At 52.1% G+C, this 19,314-nt stretch overlaps 7 protein-coding genes across 7 annotated transcripts; 5 read left to right on the forward strand and 2 right to left on the reverse strand.

The window, feature by feature from the left end:
- Nucleotides 1-264: 264 nt before the first annotated feature.
- On the reverse strand, nt 265-2,209 carry BDV59DRAFT_1299 (putative peroxisomal carrier protein). The gene is made up of 4 exons (XM_073686955.1): nt 1,644-2,209; nt 1,017-1,564; nt 723-960; nt 265-671 (listed from the first exon to the last, which is right to left on the reverse strand). Exons 1-4 carry the CDS (start codon nt 1,745-1,747, stop codon nt 548-550), a joined length of 1,014 nt encoding a protein of 337 aa, XP_073552963.1. The 5' UTR covers nt 1,748-2,209; the 3' UTR covers nt 265-547.
- A 14-nt stretch (nt 2,210-2,223) lies between these two features.
- Nucleotides 2,224-5,359, forward strand: BDV59DRAFT_166393 (calpain-like protease PalBory). The gene is made up of 4 exons (XM_073687708.1): nt 2,224-2,617; nt 2,693-3,054; nt 3,122-3,341; nt 3,395-5,359. Exons 1-4 carry the CDS (start codon nt 2,567-2,569, stop codon nt 5,279-5,281), a joined length of 2,520 nt encoding a protein of 839 aa, XP_073552964.1. The 5' UTR covers nt 2,224-2,566; the 3' UTR covers nt 5,282-5,359.
- Nucleotides 5,360-5,465: 106 nt separating this feature from the next.
- BDV59DRAFT_166395 (uncharacterized protein) lies at nt 5,466-7,005 on the forward strand. Its single transcript, XM_073687709.1, has 4 exons — nt 5,466-5,632; nt 5,692-5,792; nt 5,848-5,975; nt 6,027-7,005. The coding sequence occupies exons 1-4, from the start codon at nt 5,530-5,532 to the stop codon at nt 6,928-6,930; spliced, it is 1,236 nt and encodes a 411-aa protein (XP_073552965.1). The 5' UTR covers nt 5,466-5,529; the 3' UTR covers nt 6,931-7,005.
- Nucleotides 7,006-7,295: 290 nt separating this feature from the next.
- On the forward strand, nt 7,296-8,823 carry BDV59DRAFT_197146 (uncharacterized protein; the record flags this gene model as incomplete). The annotated part of the gene is made up of 3 exons (XM_073692842.1): nt 7,296-7,651; nt 7,882-7,954; nt 8,014-8,823. The coding sequence occupies 3 exons, from the start codon at nt 7,296-7,298 to the stop codon at nt 8,821-8,823; spliced, it is 1,239 nt and encodes a 412-aa protein (XP_073552966.1).
- Nucleotides 8,824-10,541: 1,718 nt separating this feature from the next.
- Nucleotides 10,542-11,790, forward strand: BDV59DRAFT_197147 (NAD-dependent epimerase/dehydratase family protein; the record flags this gene model as incomplete). Its single annotated transcript, XM_073692843.1, has 3 exons — nt 10,542-10,593; nt 10,658-10,819; nt 10,880-11,790. 3 exons carry the CDS (start codon nt 10,542-10,544, stop codon nt 11,788-11,790), a joined length of 1,125 nt encoding a protein of 374 aa, XP_073552967.1.
- Nucleotides 11,791-14,986: 3,196 nt separating this feature from the next.
- On the forward strand, nt 14,987-15,312 carry BDV59DRAFT_166397 (uncharacterized protein). The gene has a single exon (XM_073687710.1). The coding sequence runs from the start codon at nt 15,088-15,090 to the stop codon at nt 15,292-15,294; it is 207 nt and encodes a 68-aa protein (XP_073552968.1). The 5' UTR covers nt 14,987-15,087; the 3' UTR covers nt 15,295-15,312.
- Nucleotides 15,313-16,181: 869 nt separating this feature from the next.
- BDV59DRAFT_1367 (DNA topoisomerase 1) lies at nt 16,182-19,197 on the reverse strand. The gene is made up of 3 exons (XM_073687070.1): nt 18,852-19,197; nt 18,459-18,667; nt 16,182-18,360 (listed from the first exon to the last, which is right to left on the reverse strand). The coding sequence occupies exons 1-3, from the start codon at nt 18,904-18,906 to the stop codon at nt 16,567-16,569; spliced, it is 2,058 nt and encodes a 685-aa protein (XP_073552969.1). The 5' UTR covers nt 18,907-19,197; the 3' UTR covers nt 16,182-16,566.
- Between the last annotated feature and the right edge of the window lie 117 nt (nt 19,198-19,314).

The raw sequence follows: 19,314 nt of genomic DNA on the forward strand, positions 1-19,314 counted from the left end.
GTCTATTCTGAGGTGTATATATCTTGCGCTATTCCGAATTGGGCGAGCGCCTCGGTGGACTCACGTGACAAGACTCTGAGGAGGAAGTTATTGGCCTGGGGAAACAGGAATCAATCCATGTGACCCAGCGTGTTTGCCATGCCTTCTCTTGACAATTTTATGTATCCTCTTTGCCACCGTTTTTTATCTTAGGGACCGCCCCATATAGCTCGCATGAGTGTGTGTGGTGTTTGGGTACCTTTCTCTACATATACCTGAGTGGTAGTAGTAGTCCAACCTATCGGGCAAACAACACCAACATTCTGAAGAAAATTATCACCACTCCACGGAAACCGATCATCCCGAATGGTTGTATTGTGCAGGTCTATCCTAGTAGGATGCCTAAGGACAAAGGCATGCTCTATACACTGTAGCTGCCGAAATATACAGGAGCAAACCGCGCATATAAAATAATAAAGAGATCTACAACCCACGCGCCATAGGAAAGATAAATGACAGAACAAAAGTCAGGTGTATGTCCATACAGAGAGGAGGTATATAAAAGCGTCTATTTCAGGGTCGCCGGGAGGCTGGTCTTTGCCGAAGAGGCGGCAGTGTCGACCGCCTTCTTGAGCTTCTCGTCCTTGATCTTGCGAAGATACGCAAACAGGACAATGAAGATGAGTTCCATCCTGCGAAGTGTTAGCACATGTATACAATGTCTTCTTATCGGGTAGTAATACCTCTCCTTCGTCATCATCAGGAGACCCTGCACCAGAAGACCCTTCAAGATCTGAGGACCAATTCCCTTGAAAAGGGAAAGCATTCCCTCGTTCTGGACGATATAACGCATGACCTCACCAAATGTCTTGAAAGGCTTGCCCTCGCGGCCCGGAGGCGGGCGCGACTGGAGGCCAACCTTGGCCACAATCAAGGGCTGGGTGGCAATGGTGGCCATGGCCTTGGAAAGAGCTCCCAGGACTAGCGTTCGTTAGCTCTACGGACCTACTGGTAAGATGGCTATCTTGGGAACTTACGGAACGCCTCCCAAGGCTTGAGGTTGTTCTTTCCGGCGAAGAGGATGTCCTTCAGGCGCTGGTAGGCACCGTAGGTGATGGCGGGGTTGACGACAAGGATCAGACTGGCCTTCAGGCCTCTCCACAGACCAGACCAGCCATCCTCGCTCTCAACAACCTCACGACCGGTCTCGATCAGACCCTTCTTGTCGCCCTTGGGCTGGGTTTGTTGTCTTGTTGTGATAACAGCGACGGGGATGGTGAAGATCTGGGCCACTGCACCAGCAACGGCACCAAGAGAGAGCTCAATGGCGGTACCAGGAGGCTTCGGAACGCTCTTGGAGGACATATAAAGGGTTCTCACGACGGTGTACCAGTAGAAGTAGGCGAAGTTGGTGGAAGCGACACCCAGCAGCGATCCCACCATTCCCGAGTATAGGCCCTCCACACCTTCTTTGTCGACAATCTTGGCGATTGCATCCCAAGTGGACTTATAATGCTCGATATCTGATTCCTTGGACTCCAACTCGGCGGCCTTCTTTACTTGAACCTGCAGTTTTGTCTTGACCCTGGGAAACAATTGATTAGCGTCTTTTTCTGCTCTGCAGTTTCTTGGTCCGATCTCGGGGGAAAACGTTTTCCACTTACAAGTCCAGAGGATAGACGATGGCATTTGCCAACACGGCGCCGGTAGCACCGGCGACGGCACTACCCCAAGGGGAGAGGCGGACTTGTTTCGATTGACCGGCCATCCTTCACGACGAGGCGAGCTGCCTCTTGGATATGGATATGAAGAGGGAGAACGAAGAGGAGGACGGAGTAAGGAGAGCGGATTATCGGCGGAATTAATGAGGAGGCTAAATTCCGGGCGGGGAAGCCGAACAGGAGCGGTCGATATGGGGAAGAGAGGATGATAGGAAGAGAGAAAAGGGATGGCCACACTGAGAAGCAGAGGGCGAAGAAGCGGAAGAGAGCAGAGACGGCAGAGGATGGACCGTACTCCAGACCAGACCGACAAGAATCGAGTCTCAGCGAAAAGAAATCGGCATCTGAGGGGGGGAAGAAGAGAAGGAGGACGAAGGAATGCGATAAGTTGGACCGAGAGAGGGCGGACTGCTCAGAGTGGAAAGCACCTCGGCGCGCCTGGAAGCGCATGACGAAACGAGCCGAGGTCCAGTGTCCTTACCTCCTCCGTACTGTTCTGTACCTCCGACAACACCGACTTCCGTCCTTCCCCCCACCCACCACCCACACTTCCTCTCTCCATGGTATCGTCCGTCCTGATCCTGATACGTGCAGCTCGCTAGTCGATTTTAATCAGTATTTGAGTTATCCTGCCGCGTCAAATCAGAACAGTCGCCTTTCCTTTCGCCCACATCGCGATTGGGTGTTGTCCGTGACCTCGGATGTCATCCCCTCGGGCGATTGACGGGCCCGCTCGGAAGGGTCACAGGAATCCTGTTGACGGCTTCTCCTGATAGGTGCATCTTGCTATCTGGGCTTCCCGTTTGGTTTGGGGACCGTTGCGGGGGAGGTCACTTTGGGGAGATCCCAGACGCACATCAAACATCATGTCCCGGCCCAACGCCTCCACGCAGAAGACATTGATTACCCAGGCTCTGGTACTTAGCTGCTTTAGTCCTCCCGATCTGTCGATGATTTCCCCAGTAGAGTGCTTCCCACTAACGTCCAGTTAGAGAGCGGAACGCAATGTGTCGTCGGCTACCTCTCAAGCCCAGGCCCTGGAGTCTGCCATTGATGCCGCCGAACATTACATGAGAGCCCTCAGATTGGCGACTGCCCAGAAAGACAAACAGTCTCTCGACGCCAAATGCAAGGAATGGCTCACTCGAGCGGAGAGAATTAAGGAAGCCACCGATTGGCAGTCGGCGGCTCGCACCCAGGCCAGAGCTTCCCGTTCTCCGGTATCCACGCGCAAGCTCACCACCCGCGAAGAGATTATCCTTCTGGAGGGGGCCAAACTGCATGGGTTTATATTTCCCCCCTGGAATAGTGCGCCTGATCCTTCGGAATTTACTCCTGGAGATGTACCGTTCACGTATGTAGATTGACCCAAATAGGTTGGAGATCGTCTCATCAGCACTGGTCATTCTGACATTCAACAGCGACCACCCGGAACTCCATCTTTCCCGTCTCCAGAGACAGATCTTTGATGGGTGGAAACGTCCAGCTGAACTGTTATCAACAAGCACGACTGCTGGGTTCGGTGCTCCGGCCATGTCTGTCGCGGGGAAGACAGATCTTGTGCAAGACGTTTTAACCGACTGTTCCGTCGTTGCTAGTCTTTGTGCCACCACGTCGAGACTCGAGCGTGGTCTAGATAAGGTGCCGTCGTTTCTTCTAGCTTATGTGGCTGCTGTGATCTAACCTGGACCAAGCACTTCCTGCCATTGGTGTACCCTCGCCAGGAGAAGCCCGAACCATCACCATCTGGAAAGTACATATTTCGTTTCTACTTCAACGGCTGCTTTCGGAGGGTGGTTATCGACGATCGCTTGCCATCTTCCAAGACGTCAAGGTCTCTTCATGTCGTCGACCGCAACAATCCTAGCTTTCTGTGGCCTGCATTGGTGGAAAAGGCATACCTGAAACTGCGCGGAGGATACGACTTTCCAGGTAGTAATTCTGGAACGGACCTGTGGGTGTTGACGGGATGGATTCCCGAGCAAGTCTTCCTCCACAGTGACGATGTGACTGGCTATCAGCTATGGAAGCGACTGTATAGAGCATTTCATTGCGGGGATGTTCTCCTGACTATTGGCACGGGGAAGTTAACCGAACGAGAGCAGACCGAGCTGGGTCTTGTCAGTGAGCACGACTATGCCATACTGGACATGAAGGAGACCAAAGGCCGTCGTCAGATGCTTGTGAAAAACCCGTGGGCCGGAGCAGAGAACACTCCCGAGGAGCCTGGAAACACATCAGGACCTCACAATCTGGAACCGTTCTCTCCAGGAACTTTTTGGATGGACTGTGATAATGTCCTTCTGAATTTCGAAAATCTCTACCTGAACTGGAACCCAGATATTTTCCAATACCGAGAAGACATCCACTTCACGTGGGATCTCTCGGAAGGTAGAGGGGTGGCCGGTTGTTTTGTGAAAAACCCGCAATTTGCCTTGTCCACCGAGATAGGAGGAACCGTCTGGTTGCTACTTGGAAAGCATTTCAGGACGATCGAACACCGGTCAAATAACGATGCGCATGAGGATCCCGCGTTTATAAGCTTGTATGCTTTCAATGCAGGCGGTAAGAAGGTGTCTTTGAGTGATGGAGCTCTTCACCGCGGGCCCTACGTTGACTCCCCCAACACTCTCATGAGGCTGGAAATGTCTCCCAAAACGACGTACACTGTGGTGATTTCCGAGCAATCATTGCCTTCTGTGACCCAAAACTTTACCCTATCCGCCCTGTCTACGGCGCCGATCCACCTCTCTCCGGCCCAGAACCGGTTCATGTGTGTGAGGAAGCTCCATGGAAACTGGACACCCTCCTCTGCGGGGGGAAACGCAGAGTCCGCTCGGTACCCCCTCAACCCTCAATTCAGCTTGGAAATATCGGATAAGACCGATATATCCCTCCTGTTAGAATGTGCCGACACAGAACTTGCTACGCATGTAAAATTGTTCTGGTCCAACGGCAGCCGCATATCGAGAGTGCGAAGCCGCGACATCATTACCGGTAGTGGCGACTATCGTCGGGGCGGATCGCTCGCTGAAAAGAGTGATCTTGACAAGGGCACCTACACCATCGTATGCTCCACCTTTGCGCCTGACCAACTGGCCCGCTTTACCTTGTGGATATCATCTTCTATCCCATGTCAAGTGAAACCTTTACCACCAGAATCGGCTGGGCGCCGGGCTGTGATTTCCGATATTGGGGTGCTTCCGCCGGGAAGAGACAGGATGCTGGCCCCTCTGCAGGCTCCACGGCTGACCCGCATCAAGCTTATTGCCAGAAGCAGACTCTCTGTGATAGGGAATCATCCTGTTGGACCCTCTCCTGTGTTGATGACGGTTGAGCTGGGCCAAGGGCCCTACAAAGAGATATTGGCGACGTCGGAGGACGGGAACCATAGCGATGCTATATCAGGGGTCCGAGTGGAGGACTTTGATTTGCAACCGGGTCTGGAAGAGAAAGGTGGTGTGTGGGTTGTCCTTGAGAGAATTGGAGGTCCTGGGGGACAAGTTGAAGACCATTTTGAGGTGGAAGCGTTGGCCGAGGAGAGGGTGGATATTGGCGAATGGATTGTAGAAGATGCTTGATAATTATAGCATGCCCTAAATTAGGTAGAGGAACAAAATATAGAACGGATATTCCCGACATGAGCGTGAACATGACCGAATTGTTGCCGGCATCTCGAATCGCTTGTAAGGCGGGCGTGGTGGAGCAAACCGCCTTTGAGCTCCGAAGATAACAACTTCTCCCGAGCTCGTCATCCCGCTTCTACATCGTTTACCCCCCACCTGAACGTCCCCCGCCTCTGCACCGAACTCACGTCTATATCCAATCCATGGCGAACAATATCCCCGCGGGTCTGCGCTCCGCCGACATTGGGCGTTTCGCAGTGCGAGCCGCCCAGCTGGAGTCGGTGAAGCCAGTGGTGGCCTACTGGTGTGAGTGCGCTGGACCTGACCCTGAATCCCGAGCTGACAAGGACTCCCCACATCTGCAGGCAACTTCTTTATCGTAAACCAAATAATCGAGAGAGGCCTGCATACTTCCGATGACGAGATCAAGCTGTACACGACGAACCTCGTGGACAAATTGGAAAAAGTACGCATCCGCGGAATGGACGTTGCCACGTTCCACACGCTGACCGTCCACACAGTTCAAGAGCGAGAACCCCGATAATGATACCGTGACGGACGCCGTGGCGGCAAGCGCCTACGTGGAGCAATTTGGGATGGAGGTCTTTGGTCGTGCGGAGGCGACCATGCGGGCGAACAAAGTGACAAGGTCAGTGGTGACCACCCTCGGGGACGCAATATGGAGGCTGACCGTTCGCAGACAAACAGCCGACACGTTCCAAGCAGCAGCCACATTCCTCGAGCTGCTTCAGATCTGGCATCCTCCCGAACCCGAAGTTGCGGCCAAGATTAAGTTCGCCAAGTATCACGCGCTGCGGATTGCGAAGGCGATTAAAGCCGGGGAAGACCCTAATGCAACGAACCCGGTCGTCAGAGAGCCTGAGGATGAACTCAAACCGGCAGATAATGACCCCGAGGTGCAAGCGGTGATGCAGACCGCGTCGCAGGAGGCGGCCCGCTCACGACAGCCCTCGGTGGAAGACGTGACCGATGAACCCATGCAACCTTCCGAATCGCTCCCCCACGACCACCCACAGGTGCCGTCGGTCCCTACACGGGAGCCATCGCAAGGACCGGACGAGAACGCCACCACAGACCAGGATGAGCCATTAACTTTGCCCTCCGCCCCGGCGACGATTACCTCCTCGTCAACCTCCGTCCCGAGACTTCCAGATACACCGGCCGACATTGGCGTGCCCCATCCTCACCCTTCAGATGACTCGAAGCCCGCAGACTCGTTTCAGTCCTTCCCACCGCCGGCAACACTGCCTTCCCAGAGTCCTGTTATGCCCCCGCAAGACGTGCGGGACTTTTACAACCAGCCTAGTGTGCCGCCTTCGCCTGCTCCCGCTCCCGCGCAGTCTCCTTCGGGGTCTGCCCCTATGATGCCGCCCCCGGCACGCCCACATGTTCCTGCCGCTGCACCACATGTGGCTCCTGCGGCCCCGTCAGCCAGCCAGATGAACCCTCAGTCTATTGACGACCAGGGTATTGCATTGGCGCAGAAGCATGCCAGATGGGCAGTGTCTGCTTTGGCGTTTGATGATGTCAATACGGCGATTAAAGAGCTAAGGAATTCGTTGAGGTATCTCGGAGCAGAATGATGAGGATGTTGGGGCGTTGTTGCTCAGAAGCTTTCTATATCTAATGATGATGATAACTAATTCATAACATTGCATACGCCGTATGTAGTTATATTCGTATACGCAGGTAGCTCAAGAACGGCTTGCTGCTGAGACGTGCAATGGACAGTGAATAGAGATGACTAGTAGACTCGGCTGTTCCTGGGGAATCCGCCTCTGTCATTGAATGGAACCGGGCTACACCCATCGTTTCACTCCTCACTTTTCTCTCACTTTCTTCTCTTTCTTTCCTTTTCTTCCTCCATCCCCACAACCTCACTCCCACAGCAACACTCTTCAATGCATCAACGACCACACAGACTCAGATGGGAATGAAGCATTCAAAAATGTCATCCAGAGAATCGAGCCCGTCCTCGGGTCAGGTCCATCCCATGAGGCTCGACTTGGATGACGGCTGCCTCAATGTCAGTCACCGCGACAGAGACTTCACCATGTTCCTGGATCTCAGCCAGGCTCACCATAGCGATTTCATTACCAAGGTGAAGCAGACTGTCCAGAAGTACGGATACAAATGGGAGGAGTTGCGCGATAAGGAGCAGGAGCGCAGGAACTGTGCCGACGCCTTCACTACGGAATTCGGGCCTCTTTACTGGGGGACTCCAGAGGGCCGCAAGAAGTACCTTGACCCTGCGGCTTTGAAACGTACCTCGGAGCTCTGTGTGTATCCTGACTGCAAAGAGGAGTGAGTTTACCTTTCTTAGTTGACATCTGTGGTTTGTGTGTAGAGATGGCACACGCAGGATTAGAAGGGAATACGCTTTTCCTTCTTTTTTGCCCCTTCCATGTTACGTGACTTGCTTCTAGATCTAGGATCTTTTCCTGCTCCTTCCTCTCCTGCATATTATACGGAGCCTGCGGTGCACCTGGATATGAATGGCGCTGGTCTCGCAATGATCTAATGCAAATGGACAGAATCATCGGCACTCTCATGATCCTGCTAGAAAGAAAGGCGAAAGCCCATTGCCGCAACGAAAAGCAGGCCGAAGTAAGTTAACTCTCTATCTTTACGTTCCCCTGTTGCTTACTGACTGGCATATGATGTAGACTGCTGAACGACCGGCCGAAAAGACTCTCCCCACCCCAAAGGAAAATCCAGTAAAGACCGAGGGCTCACCTGAAATGACGATTTCGAGCACCAAGAAGCGTGAGAGGAAGCGCAACAAGAAGAAGAAAAGAGAAACCGAGGGCAACGCGGTCAACGTTACTCAGATGGCCTTGACCAAGTCAACCAAGACCGTGGGTTATACGACTCAGGATGAGAAGTCAAGATTCGTCGAGAGCCGAGCCTTTCCCACCAGAAAGCGCTCCATGTCCACCCCTCGCGACATCCTGCCCTTTAGTGTCATTGCGAGTGTGACGCCCGACTCCAGCCCGTCTTCCAAGAAACGAAAACTGGGGCATGACGAGGAAACCGTGAGGCCCCCTGCTGCGGCGAAGCCGCTCGAACAGGATGAAGAAGGCAAGTTCTGGAAGTACGCCAAGTTTCTTGTTTCCTCGTCGAACCAGCAAATGGCTCCTGTCTGGGTCCCCTTCTCGCGGTTCATCTCCTCGTCCATGTTTCTTGCCCACATGGCAGATGAATGTCGCACTCCGGAGATGGACTACAATCAGAAGGTCGACAACGAGTCTCTCAACTGGCCCACTGCCACACCCGCGCAGGTGGTGGTTGCGGCGTCCATAAAATTTGAGTGGTCTGGTTTTGAGATTCGAGTCCGTCAGGGACAGGACCGCGACCTGGAGTACGTCATGGAGGAGCTTGAAAATACCTGGAAAAACGTGAAGGACGAGGAGAAGATGGAAGGTGGTCTGACACACCAGTTCAAGATTTTGGTCATGCTGCACATGGTTGGATAACGACGTCTCACTGGATGACAATCGACTTGAATACACATCAGGGGTTATGGCATTTTTCTGTCCGATAGGAACATGACAAATAGGCTGAATAGGCAGAACAGTTTCAATGGGAATACCAGTTAGTGCTAAGGAATTAAGATGTTTGCTAGAGACCCCAAATGGAAGCGGATGATCCGATCTCCTCCCTCACGGACAGACTATCAAGGCTTAATCCCGCGCGGCACGAACCATGGGTTGATCGACCAGTCTTGGAATGTATCGGAGAATTAATGGAGGGATTGACGTCAACCGGCGATTCAGACGAGATCGTCGTCTCGGGGTTTTGAGCGGAGCTACAGAGTACGGCGTACTGCGTACACTGGTCACTGGTATTTGCAATCGGCGACTAGGATTCCCAGCTGTAGGTTCTTGGTCCGCCACGGGGCGAGCCGAGCAGATGCAGCATGGTACACAGGAATATTCAACTTGATGGAACATGACTCGTTGACGGATGAATGGGCTGGACAACATTTGGAATTCTGATCGAATTATTGATTCTGACAACACTTGGTGATGGCTGTCCATGGAGCTGGACCGGGGACAGCTGGGGACGTCCTATGGCATAATATCGCATTCTCCACCGGTAAAACGCAGATCATCATCCTCAGATTCCTTGTGATGATCATCCCGGACTCGAATTGCCCAGTTCCGTCCTCGCTCCTGTCGGCGGCCTTTTCCTCAGGGCCCTTCCCGCTGATAGATCGTCTCCGACAGGGATCCGTGCAACCACCATCACGGTGCGAGTGTGGCACACAACCCAGATACTCTGTCCATTCTGGGAACGGATTACCCCTGGATTTGGGATGGAATTGAGCCACCCCACCTCGGGCTCCCCTCTTGTTTTCCCATTCTGCTCTCCTTACCCACTTGGGGCTGGGACTAGATCCGACGGCCTCCCTGAAGAAACGGAGGATGTCCCACAACGGGTGGCTTGGCAGGGGAACGAAACGATGAATCAGGCCCGGTTCTCCAGAAGACCTTAAATTCCCACCACCCACACCGTGCTGGCGAAATTTCTAGACGCCGCGCTAGCGGAGTTTGTTCGGATGGAACGCTGGAAACCCTGGGCCGACCCTCTTCTTGTTTCCGGGTATCCTGCGGGAGATGATCATTCATCAGAGGGATCACTTGATGGATCGGGCCTGATTGAATGACGTTGGGGGATGACAAAACGCCGGTAGACGCATCAACATGGAGACCTGTAGATATTGTTACCAGCCATTTTTCCTGATTGAAGGGAACTGTCAAGAACAGTAATTCACTTCCCTCGGTAGAAGAATCGATTGATCCACTTCCGCTAGGACCGTTAGTTGCAGAGAGGGTATTGTGGTTGCGTGTCTCAAGTCGCAAGAAGATTATGAGGATTGATGCTTGCTTGCACTAACCAACTACTGCCCACTTCCCCCATTTTTTATTCTCCCCTCCTCCCCCATTTTGTCTTCTCTCCTCTTCCTTCTTCCTTCCTCCATCTCATCGTCCTCTTCACCCTCCTCTTCATCCTCCTGGTCGACAACGACTTCTGTCCGGTCCTTCGTCCCCTCCTATTTCTCTCCTCTGCCCCTCCCCCTTTTCATTTCTCCCCGCATTCGTGGACTGCATCGGATTTGGGTGCGGGGTGTCACTATATCAACTCCATCTCTACGCTTTTTCAGAATTGCATTCCCTTCCCAACTTCCATTATGGCCGGTGAACAAGACAAAAAGCCCGCCGTGCTGATTGTAGGCGGATTAGGTATGCCTCTCCCAGCCCATCCATACCCCTAAACAGAGACTGGCCCGTCTGACTCGCACCACAGGCTTCATCGGTCGACATCTCGCTCTCTATATCCACGAAAACAACCTTGCTTCCGAGGTCAGACTCGTCGACAAGGTCCTCCCCCAGTTGGCCTGGTTGGCGCCCGAGTTCGAGGAGGCCTGTTCCAAAGACAAATTCGTCCAGGCCGACGCCAGTCGAGAACGTGAGTAACCCCGACAGTTCGAACCGTCAAAAGACTATGCTGTACTGATTCCCCATCCAGAGCATTTCTCCCGCATTTTTGACCGCGCCAACGGCCAGCAATTCGACTACGTGATCAACTGCGGTGGCGAAACGAGACATTCGCAGCCTGACGACGTCTACGAACTCCGCAGCTACGGCCTCACCGTGGCACTCGGCCGGGAGGTCGCCCGACGAGGCATCCGCTCCTTCGTCGAGTGCTCCACCGCCCACGTCTACAAGCCCGGTTTCAGCCCGCGGAAAGAAGACGACAAACTCGAGCCGTGGCACAACCTGGCCAAGTGGAAGATGAAGGCGAGCGAGGAGCTCCAGAAGATCCCGGGCCTGAACTACTGCCTGCTGCGTCTCCCCCACGTGTACGGCGAGTACTGTGCCGGGTATTTCGCAACGGGTATCTGTCTGGCGCGTGTGCATCTCGAAATGCAGAAAGACCTGGAACTTCTCTACACCAAGGACCTGAAGATCAACACCGTCCATGTGAAGGACGCGGCCAGTGCCTTGTGGAAGGCCGCGGAATGGCGATACAATGCTCCTGCGGACCAAACATCCCCCTTGGCTTTCAACGTGGTCGACCACGGAAACACCCGCCAGGAAGACATCGCCAACGCCTTGTCCGCCGTCTTCGGGCTGAAATCTTCGTTCCTCGGGTCGTTGGCCTCCCAGTTCGCGAAGCTGAACATGGACGACGTTGTGGATGACATGAACGAAGAATGTCTGCAGGTCTGGGCCGAACTGGTAGAGGAGAAGAAGATCGAACGCCCCGGCCCAATTGGCCCGTTCTTAGAAAAGGACGTCCTCAAGGACTCGGACATGTGTCTCGACGGCTCTCTTTTCGAAACGACCACCGGCTGGAAGCCCACCCGGGAGGCCTTTGGCCCGGACAGCGTACGAGACATGGTGGAAAGCTACAAACGCATGGGCTGGTGGCCATAAAGCTGTCCTACGCCAATCTAGCCACTCTCCACGCTTCTCCAGCTTCAGTCGGGAACGATGCTTCCACGGAAGCGTGGAGAGGCAACTTACGGAACCGGAAGACATAATAGCGACCGACCAGCTGACCTCTCATGACGACCTTTAACGAGCGCTGTTAGCCCTGCATCACACGATAATGGACTGCTTTGAACATGGTTTGAACCGACTCGACTTTGCTCTGCAGCCAGATCATTCTCCATCGTCTCGCCTTCCCTCAATGCCCAGTATCTTGTCTATGTACAAGGGCCACATGTTGTCTATAATCTATAATATCTGGTTTTGGTTTCTGAGGATTCTTTATGATCTTGAGCACTGGTCTGTTCGAGATCTTGATTGCCCTATCTCCCCTTCTTATTATGGATCTCACGCCATCTAGATCCGATTGCCTCTGCATGTAGATAAGTCGAGTCTTTCTTTTTCTTGGTGCACAGCGTTTCTATTCGCTTTCGATTTCAGATATTTTCGCATTGGATCTTGTACTCTATTCGTTATATATCCCTCCCCCTTTTTTTTTTTTCCCTTGAAACAGAGTGTTCGAAATCAATGATACAGAGCGCGCATCTTTCCCTACTACTATGTTATATAGTACTGCTACTCATTTCAAAGGAGACAAACTGTGTTTTATGACGCTTGTAGGGGTTTGAAAACAGTGGCCCTAACCAACAATTACGAATATAAACATCACAATTCTGGTAAAGCAGACCCCGCTCATAGTACAGCATATATACATTGGAAATCGGTGGGTCTATTAGTCTATTATTTGCCTGGGAAAACGGATAACCCAGCCGTATCCCATGGATCGAAACGCTCACTAGATTTAGACCCTTTGAGAGAAAACTGGCTAGAAGTCAATCAGCACTGTTGATGACATACCGAGACAGCATAACTATTGCATGGGCTGGTAATATAGGGTGGTCATGCACTCACTCACTCACGCCTGGGTTTCTTAGCTACGACTTCCGCATCGGAGCTGAACTAAAGCGAATCACAATTATATTGTTGGAGCTGAGTCTGAAAAGTGATTATTGGTAGGGTGTTTCGAATCTCCGGGAGCCTTTCTGCACCATACATAACTTTGTAATCTCCTGGTACTCAGGATAGAACCCGGCACATTCCCAATCTACAATTCCAGACAGACGCCCGCGATCAATAAGTATTTTGCCGGGATGTTTAAGGTCCGCATGAGTGAAGAACGACCGGTCCTGACGGGAGTGCACGGCCGAAATCTTGGCCTTTGTCTCTTCGCGCACGTATCTATGGCGGAAGTCGTTGAATTCAGAAATGAGGTGGAACGGACCACACGTACCAGAGGGGAGACGATGATCGTTCAGCGGGCCGCCATAACTGTTGCCGAAACTTATACGAAGTCCGGTTCGTGTTGCACCGCAGTTGCGACAAAATCTTCTTCAAGCCTGTCGATAGCTTCTCGCGCTCCGAGTAGGAGAGCCAGTGAAAGACTGCTTCCAGCGGTTTCCAGGGACCGCTACCATAATGAGAATGGGGTGGCGCGTCCCCTGATATTCATCCACCCAGAGGGGTTGACGGAGTAGAACTGTACTGTTTCACCAGACGCACTGCCTTACCATCGTTACTAGAAGAGAGAGCGCATTCTTTCGCATACAGTCCGAATGACAACCGGTGCACGACCCCGGTGAAGGATTGCGGGCAGAAGTGGCTACCGAACTTCACTGGCTACGTATCACCTTAGGCACTAAATGCCATACAGAGCGTCATGTCGTCTGTGTTTTCTGTGTTCAAGTGGACTACACCAAACGATTGGATCAGCCCTAAGTTCAATATGCAGAGTATCAGGGCCCCATATGCAAGCGAGGCGAGGGCCAGCCCTCGGCGATTCGTTCTTCAACATGGAAGAGATGAAAGGAGACTGCAATACGAAAGTGTGTTCGGAATAAGAATGGATCTGGAAGATCTAAGTTCGCGAAGTCGTGGGTTTCCATTATGAACATCTGCGTTGTATCGTTGTTCTCTGTCCTCCTTTGACCCGTAAAGAATAGTTCTGAGCCCCTTTCATATCTATATCCATAAACTTTGGATGTATAATATATTATGTCTCTTAGAACTAATACATACGACCATAGGGTGTGGAGAACAGGGCTTCCCGTCCGCTCAGCCGTACTTAAGCCACACGCCGGCCGGTTAGTAGTTGGGTGGGTGACCACCAGCGAATCCCGGCTGTTGTATGTTTTTCTTTTTCTATTCTATTCTTTTTGGCTTTTTTCAAGGGCTCCTTGCCCTCCACTGCTGATGCCAACCGACTGACCCTTTGAAACTCTTGCTCCAAATCCCATGGGCGGCCGTTACTGAGGGAGAGTGGATCACAAGGCCCAGGCATCAATCTGGAGACGAAGTACTAGTACTAAATCAGTCAGAACTACTCTTGATGTCTGTCAAAATTCTTCCAGTATTTACTCCAGAGGATGACCAGAGCGGTCATGGATCCTTTCCCAGATGAGCTGAGCAGCGTGTTCCGGATTGGCGGCTTCATCCAAAAGGGTTTCCAGATCAAGTGCTCGGTTGGGGTCAACCGGGCGGATTCAACCAGATAGTGGTGTTGTAATTTATGGGTAGTGTCTCCATTATGGCAGTGAGCGAAGTGTGTTCCTCTATCGTATTTCTGTTTTCGTGGAATGGTCCGATAATGGAGACACGAGGCCTAGAAGGAAAGCAGTTGCGACATTCGAGTACTAATCAGGCTCTCTTTGATGAACCTACCTACCTTATTTACCTTCTCTAACAATAATAGTAAGGTAGGTATGGGAAGTCGGGTGCCGATGCCGTTTCTGTTGCACTTGTGTGGATGCACAGTTCTCCTTTGTCACATATAATGCTCCGAATCTCGATGGCCTTGGGTTCTAAGTCCAGGAGCCTCATGCGTTCTCTAGTCCACGTATTGCTTTTTACGCCGCCGGAGGCAGAGGCAAATGCGGCGTCCCACCCGCCATATGCAGGCGTAATGGCCTCTGGGAAACATACCTAGGTATTGGTGATTAGGGTAGGCCGGATAATCTACTCGTCAATAACCCCTAGTATGGGCTCCCGTGAGATGCAGGGGAAGAGTCAGTTATGTGTGAAAGAACTCACTTTTGAAGTAAACGGACTCCATATTTTTCTGTCTGATCGGGGTGACAACACTTACACATTCCACTGGGGCCTCTACCTACACCAGTCTACGAATTCCGGCCACATCTATCACCTGATAAATGAGCCCGATTCGACTAGCTGGCGCTTCAAACCATCATGTATTCTCAGAGACTGCTTCTGGCACTCAATATAGGGATTTTGAACCCTATACACCACCAGTCTTTGCTTGATCGTTTAAATGAACACCCAAATCGCTTATTCAACCAGATTCCACGAAAGCATCACCTGCCGCATGTGGCTCAAGGAGGCACTCTTTGCATTGGGCGACGAAGGCTATATCAAGCTCACTCGGAGCGTGGATGACATTGTTGAAGCTGAGGCGAGGAACCTTGCACTCCTAAACAAGAGTCCGGGTAAAACGACGATTTCTCGAAGTGCCCGATGCCAAGCCTGATATTTCACGCAGTGACCAGGGTGACCGAACAGGACAATGGTTATCTTTATTGTATGGCATAATGCCGCCTGATTCCCACAAGGTATCTTCTTTAATATCATGTCGTTGCCGGGTATTTTTGTCAGAGATTATTGCCTAATTATAGCAGTGTGATAGTACTTGCAACCTAATGATTATGGTAAAAGTGTATTGCATTTTTAGCATTTTTTCCTTTTCTATGAGCAAGCACTTGATCTTGAATCCACAAAGCAAGACAAGAACCAAAAGTACAGCTAGGTCGAAAGACCGAAGACGTCAGGCAATCAACAGATAAACGGGTTGCGAGTATGTCGGCCTGCGCTGGAGGGATAAGGTACATGGTAGATGCGAGGACGACATGCCGCTTTTATTGCAATGCTAGAAGGGGATGAGAGGAAGGAAAGGCAAGTAACATCCAAGCAAAACAAGCTTCAAAATGCAAAACGTAAACGATCATCTAGCGAGGGGAAAAAGGAACGTCTAACGTCCCTGTTGAGTTGAAGCAAGTTCTAAAACTCCCAGTCCTCATCGACGGACTTGATAGCCCATTCGAACTTCTCCCGCAACGCCTTGGAGAAGAATTTCTCGATGGGGACGTTGAACTTCTTGCTGAAGACAACCGTGAGACGAGGATCTATATAGTTCTGTGGGGGGTTAGCCACGACCCAAAGAAGCCAGCGGATTCGGTAATGCTTACAATCTTGGACGTCCCAAGAGCCACTTCTTTGTTGTCTTCCTTGTCTTGCGCCTGAAGCTCCATCGTTTCGATACGTTGCTCGAGCTTCTGGATGTTCGTTTCGAGCTTCTCAATCGTAGGGCCCTTGCCCTCTGCCTCCACCTTACCGGTCTTATTCTCTTTATTGTACTTCTTCTCCAATTCGGTCGCGGCCTGAAGGCGATTCTCCAGCTCGCTGACTTTCATCTCCTTTTCGCCCTCAGCCGCAAGCTTTTCGTTGTCTTTTTCGAATTTCTTCCGGATTTTCAGTCGTTGTTCTTCGACCAGGAAGGCCTGGTGTTCTTTAATCCATTCTTTGTCTATATCTTCATCGAGCTCGAAGAATTTGGCGCCCTTCTTCTTCTTAATGTTGGGGTCAATGTCGATCATCTGCTGCTTGAGCCGCCATCTTTGGTAACGCAGGCCCTTGATCTGTGGAGGCAGGCTATTAGCAATTTCCCTTATGGCTAATCAACCACCTAACTGGAGGCCTTACCCTTTCGCTCATTTTCTCCATCTGATTTGCGTGAGCGGCACCGACGGTCCGTTTGTGGTTGCAAAGGATGGCAACCTTGCGGTTGGCATCATTGTACGCCTTGACCTTCTCGGCATTGCTACCGGTCGCTTTCATTTCCTTGAGGAGCTCGGACATGGTGTGAGAGGCGTTGTAAGTACGGAACACCTTAGCCGTCAACCCAGGCATATAGTTCGAAAGATGCTTGTTGAGGGCAGAGGTTGTGAGCCGGTCAAAGATCTCGTCACCCTCCTTCTTCGGCGCCTTTTTGAAGATCTTAAGGTTCTTGAAGGCCTGAGGATCGACATCGACCTCGTCGTAGAACCGAATACTATCCTTACCCAAGAAGTCAAAAACGACTTTGTTTGGCGGCTTGAGGGTCACGTTCTCATACTTCAGCGAGCAGCATCCGACGGTCTCCGCTTCATCTTCGCCCTTCTCATTACCCGCACGAAGAGCGAACTGGTCAATGAGATAGACCGCAGTGGCCTTCTGACGCTCCACCATCAGCTCATGTTTCATGTTCTTCTGGTAATCTTTGCGGATCTTCTCGATGTATTTCTTCAGATCACGTGCTTTCTCGAACTTCTTGTAGTCGCTCTGGCCCTTCACGTCGGAGTTTGCGGCGAGCATGACGTACTTGTAGTTACCATTGATGTTTTCCTGCCACATAGCGAGCCATGTGCCTTCTTGGTCATGCTTAACCTCCTTCCACTTGTGACCCTCAGGTGGAGGAGGGACGCGAGCCTCCTTGCCGATATTGATAGTAATCTGCTCAGGTTGAACGCGAGACTTGACACGGCCGGTCTTGGGATGATCGCCACGGCCACGGAAAAGCGAAGGAGGTTCCACGCGGAAGTTGCCAACCTTTTGCTTGCGACCATCCCACATACAAAACATGTAGGGAGCCTCTTGTTCGTCCTTCTCGGCCTTCAAGCGCTTCTTCTCAGCGGGGGGCAGGTTTCTCTTCTCAGCGCGCTTTGCGTCGTAGTAGTTGAAGATTGGTTGGAAATCGCACTTCTTGAAGTCCTTGATATCGATTTTGTTCCCCTTTGAATCGGTTGCGCCACCAGTCTTCTTGAGGATATCCTTGAAGTCCATGAAGAAGTTCTTTTGGAACGTAGGATTCTCGACATGCTGAGTGGAGTTCAACATGGTCCCAAAGAAACCAGCAACCTCCTCAGCATCAGGATGAAGAGTGACGGGAACACCGTCGTACTTCATCTTGACATCCTTGGGAAGGGGCTCGTAGGGAGGAGGGAAGACAACACCATTGTGTTCGAGAGTGGTCCACTTGATGGTGCCGTCACCCTTCGTAGGATCTTCCCACCACCGGTATTCTTCTTCCCCAGCGTCTTCTGCGTCGGCGCTTTCTTCCTTCTTCACCGGGGTGGCCTTCGCGCTGCCTTTCTTTACCGGAGTCGATTGCGCTGACGTTGGCTCCGATTTGACCTTGGTTGCTGTCTTCTTGGCGGCCCCGGGCTCCTTCTTGATACCGTTGGTCTTCTTCTTAGGAGCTGCCGAGGGCTTGCGACCTTCCTTCTCCCCTTTCTGCTGGATCCGCTTTTTCTCCTGGGCAAGTTTCCGTTCGATGGGGACATCGGAATCCGATTCTTCCCCAATGGCGGTTTCTGAAGCCGTGGGGAGTTTTCGTCCGTTGAGGCCGAGGGGAACACCTTCGTCGGTTTCGGGATCTTCGTGTTTGACGGAGGTGCGTCGGCGCTTACTCTGTCGTAGGGTCAGCCGCTGAAACCAACAGCGACAGCAGTAGCGTCGCAGAGTGTATGGGAAGCGAAGGGGGTTGGTGCGGAAGGGACAAGGCGTACCAGAGGTTGATCATCCTCGTCGCTGCTCTCGACGTAGGACTTCTGGCCAGAGCTGGTTCGGGCCTTCCGCTTGCTTGCGCTGGCTGCATCGGCATCCGTCATGTCCACATCGGGACTCTTCTGAACGGCACCAAAGCGGATAGAGACGCCTGGGTCGACATGACCGTTGGTTCCCTTCGCGTCGCTCATCGTCTGGTCGTTGGGAGTGCCTGGAAATATAAAGACATTGGAGTCAGCATTGATCTGATGATGGAAAAGGTGAAGCTAGGATTTTGAGAAGCGGAGAGAGGAGATGAGAATAGGGCTGAATTGCGAGAGGGTGCGGGCCAAGGGGATGGGATGCGCTAGGTGCGACGAGGGCCGAGACGTGAGGAGAAAGCAGGGAAAACCTACCGGTAGATCGCCCATTCATCTGCAGGAGCGGGGTATCTTCATCTGAAGAGCTCATTGTCGCGAGTTGAATGGGATCGGATGAAAGGTAGGGAGAGACCCGAGGCGGAGCGAGCCGGAGAGTAGGAAACTCGAGGTTGCCAAGTCTGAGGCGGCGAGCTGAGACTTGACAAATAGATGAGGTCAACGAGAGAGAGTGCTATGCGTGAACAGACAAAGAGGGAGAAAGAAGAGGGAGAGGCATGGACAGAGGGAAGGGGAGGAGAGGGAAGAGGAGAGAGGAGAGGCGGAAGTAAGAGAGGTGGAGAGAGGAAGAGAGGGAAGAAGAGGAGAAAGAGAAGAGCGAGAGAGAGGAATGGAATGGAAAACGAGGCTACTACGGAAGTATCCATCACGTTTCTCCGGGGGCGATTCATGCCTGAGGCCACCAACTGGCATGCCTCAGGTGAGAAACAATGAGATCACG

This window comes from Aspergillus ambiguus (assembly GCF_047715705.1).
Source record: "Aspergillus ambiguus strain CBS 117.58 unplaced genomic scaffold BDV59scaffold_1, whole genome shotgun sequence".
Lineage (NCBI taxonomy): Eukaryota > Fungi > Ascomycota > Eurotiomycetes > Eurotiales > Aspergillaceae > Aspergillus > Aspergillus ambiguus.

Coding starts and splice junctions, on each gene's coding strand:
- BDV59DRAFT_1299 (XM_073686955.1), bottom strand. CDS start 1,747: ATGGCCGGTCAATCGAAACAAGTCCGCCTCTCCCCTTGGGGTAGTGCC. Junction 1,565..1,643: donor ATCGTCTATCCTCTGGACTT/GTAAGTGGAAAA, acceptor ATTGTTTCCCAG/GGTCAAGACAAAACTGCAGG. Junction 672..722: donor CTGATGATGACGAAGGAGAG/GTATTACTACCC, acceptor AACACTTCGCAG/GATGGAACTCATCTTCATTG.
- BDV59DRAFT_166393 (XM_073687708.1), top strand. CDS start 2,567: ATGTCCCGGCCCAACGCCTCCACGCAGAAGACATTGATTACCCAGGCT. Junction 2,618..2,692: donor CATTGATTACCCAGGCTCTG/GTACTTAGCTGC, acceptor ACGTCCAGTTAG/AGAGCGGAACGCAATGTGTC. Junction 3,342..3,394: donor TCGAGCGTGGTCTAGATAAG/GTGCCGTCGTTT, acceptor ACCTGGACCAAG/CACTTCCTGCCATTGGTGTA.
- BDV59DRAFT_166395 (XM_073687709.1), top strand. CDS start 5,530: ATGGCGAACAATATCCCCGCGGGTCTGCGCTCCGCCGACATTGGGCGT. Junction 5,633..5,691: donor GCCAGTGGTGGCCTACTGGT/GTGAGTGCGCTG, acceptor CCACATCTGCAG/GCAACTTCTTTATCGTAAAC. Junction 5,976..6,026: donor CGGGCGAACAAAGTGACAAG/GTCAGTGGTGAC, acceptor GACCGTTCGCAG/ACAAACAGCCGACACGTTCC.
- BDV59DRAFT_166397 (XM_073687710.1), top strand. CDS start 15,088: ATGTATTCTCAGAGACTGCTTCTGGCACTCAATATAGGGATTTTGAAC.
- BDV59DRAFT_1367 (XM_073687070.1), bottom strand. CDS start 18,906: ATGAGCTCTTCAGATGAAGATACCCCGCTCCTGCAGATGAATGGGCGA. Junction 18,668..18,851: donor GATGAATGGGCGATCTACCG/GTAGGTTTTCCC, acceptor TTATATTTCCAG/GCACTCCCAACGACCAGACG. Junction 18,361..18,458: donor ACGAGGATGATCAACCTCTG/GTACGCCTTGTC, acceptor ACCCTACGACAG/AGTAAGCGCCGACGCACCTC.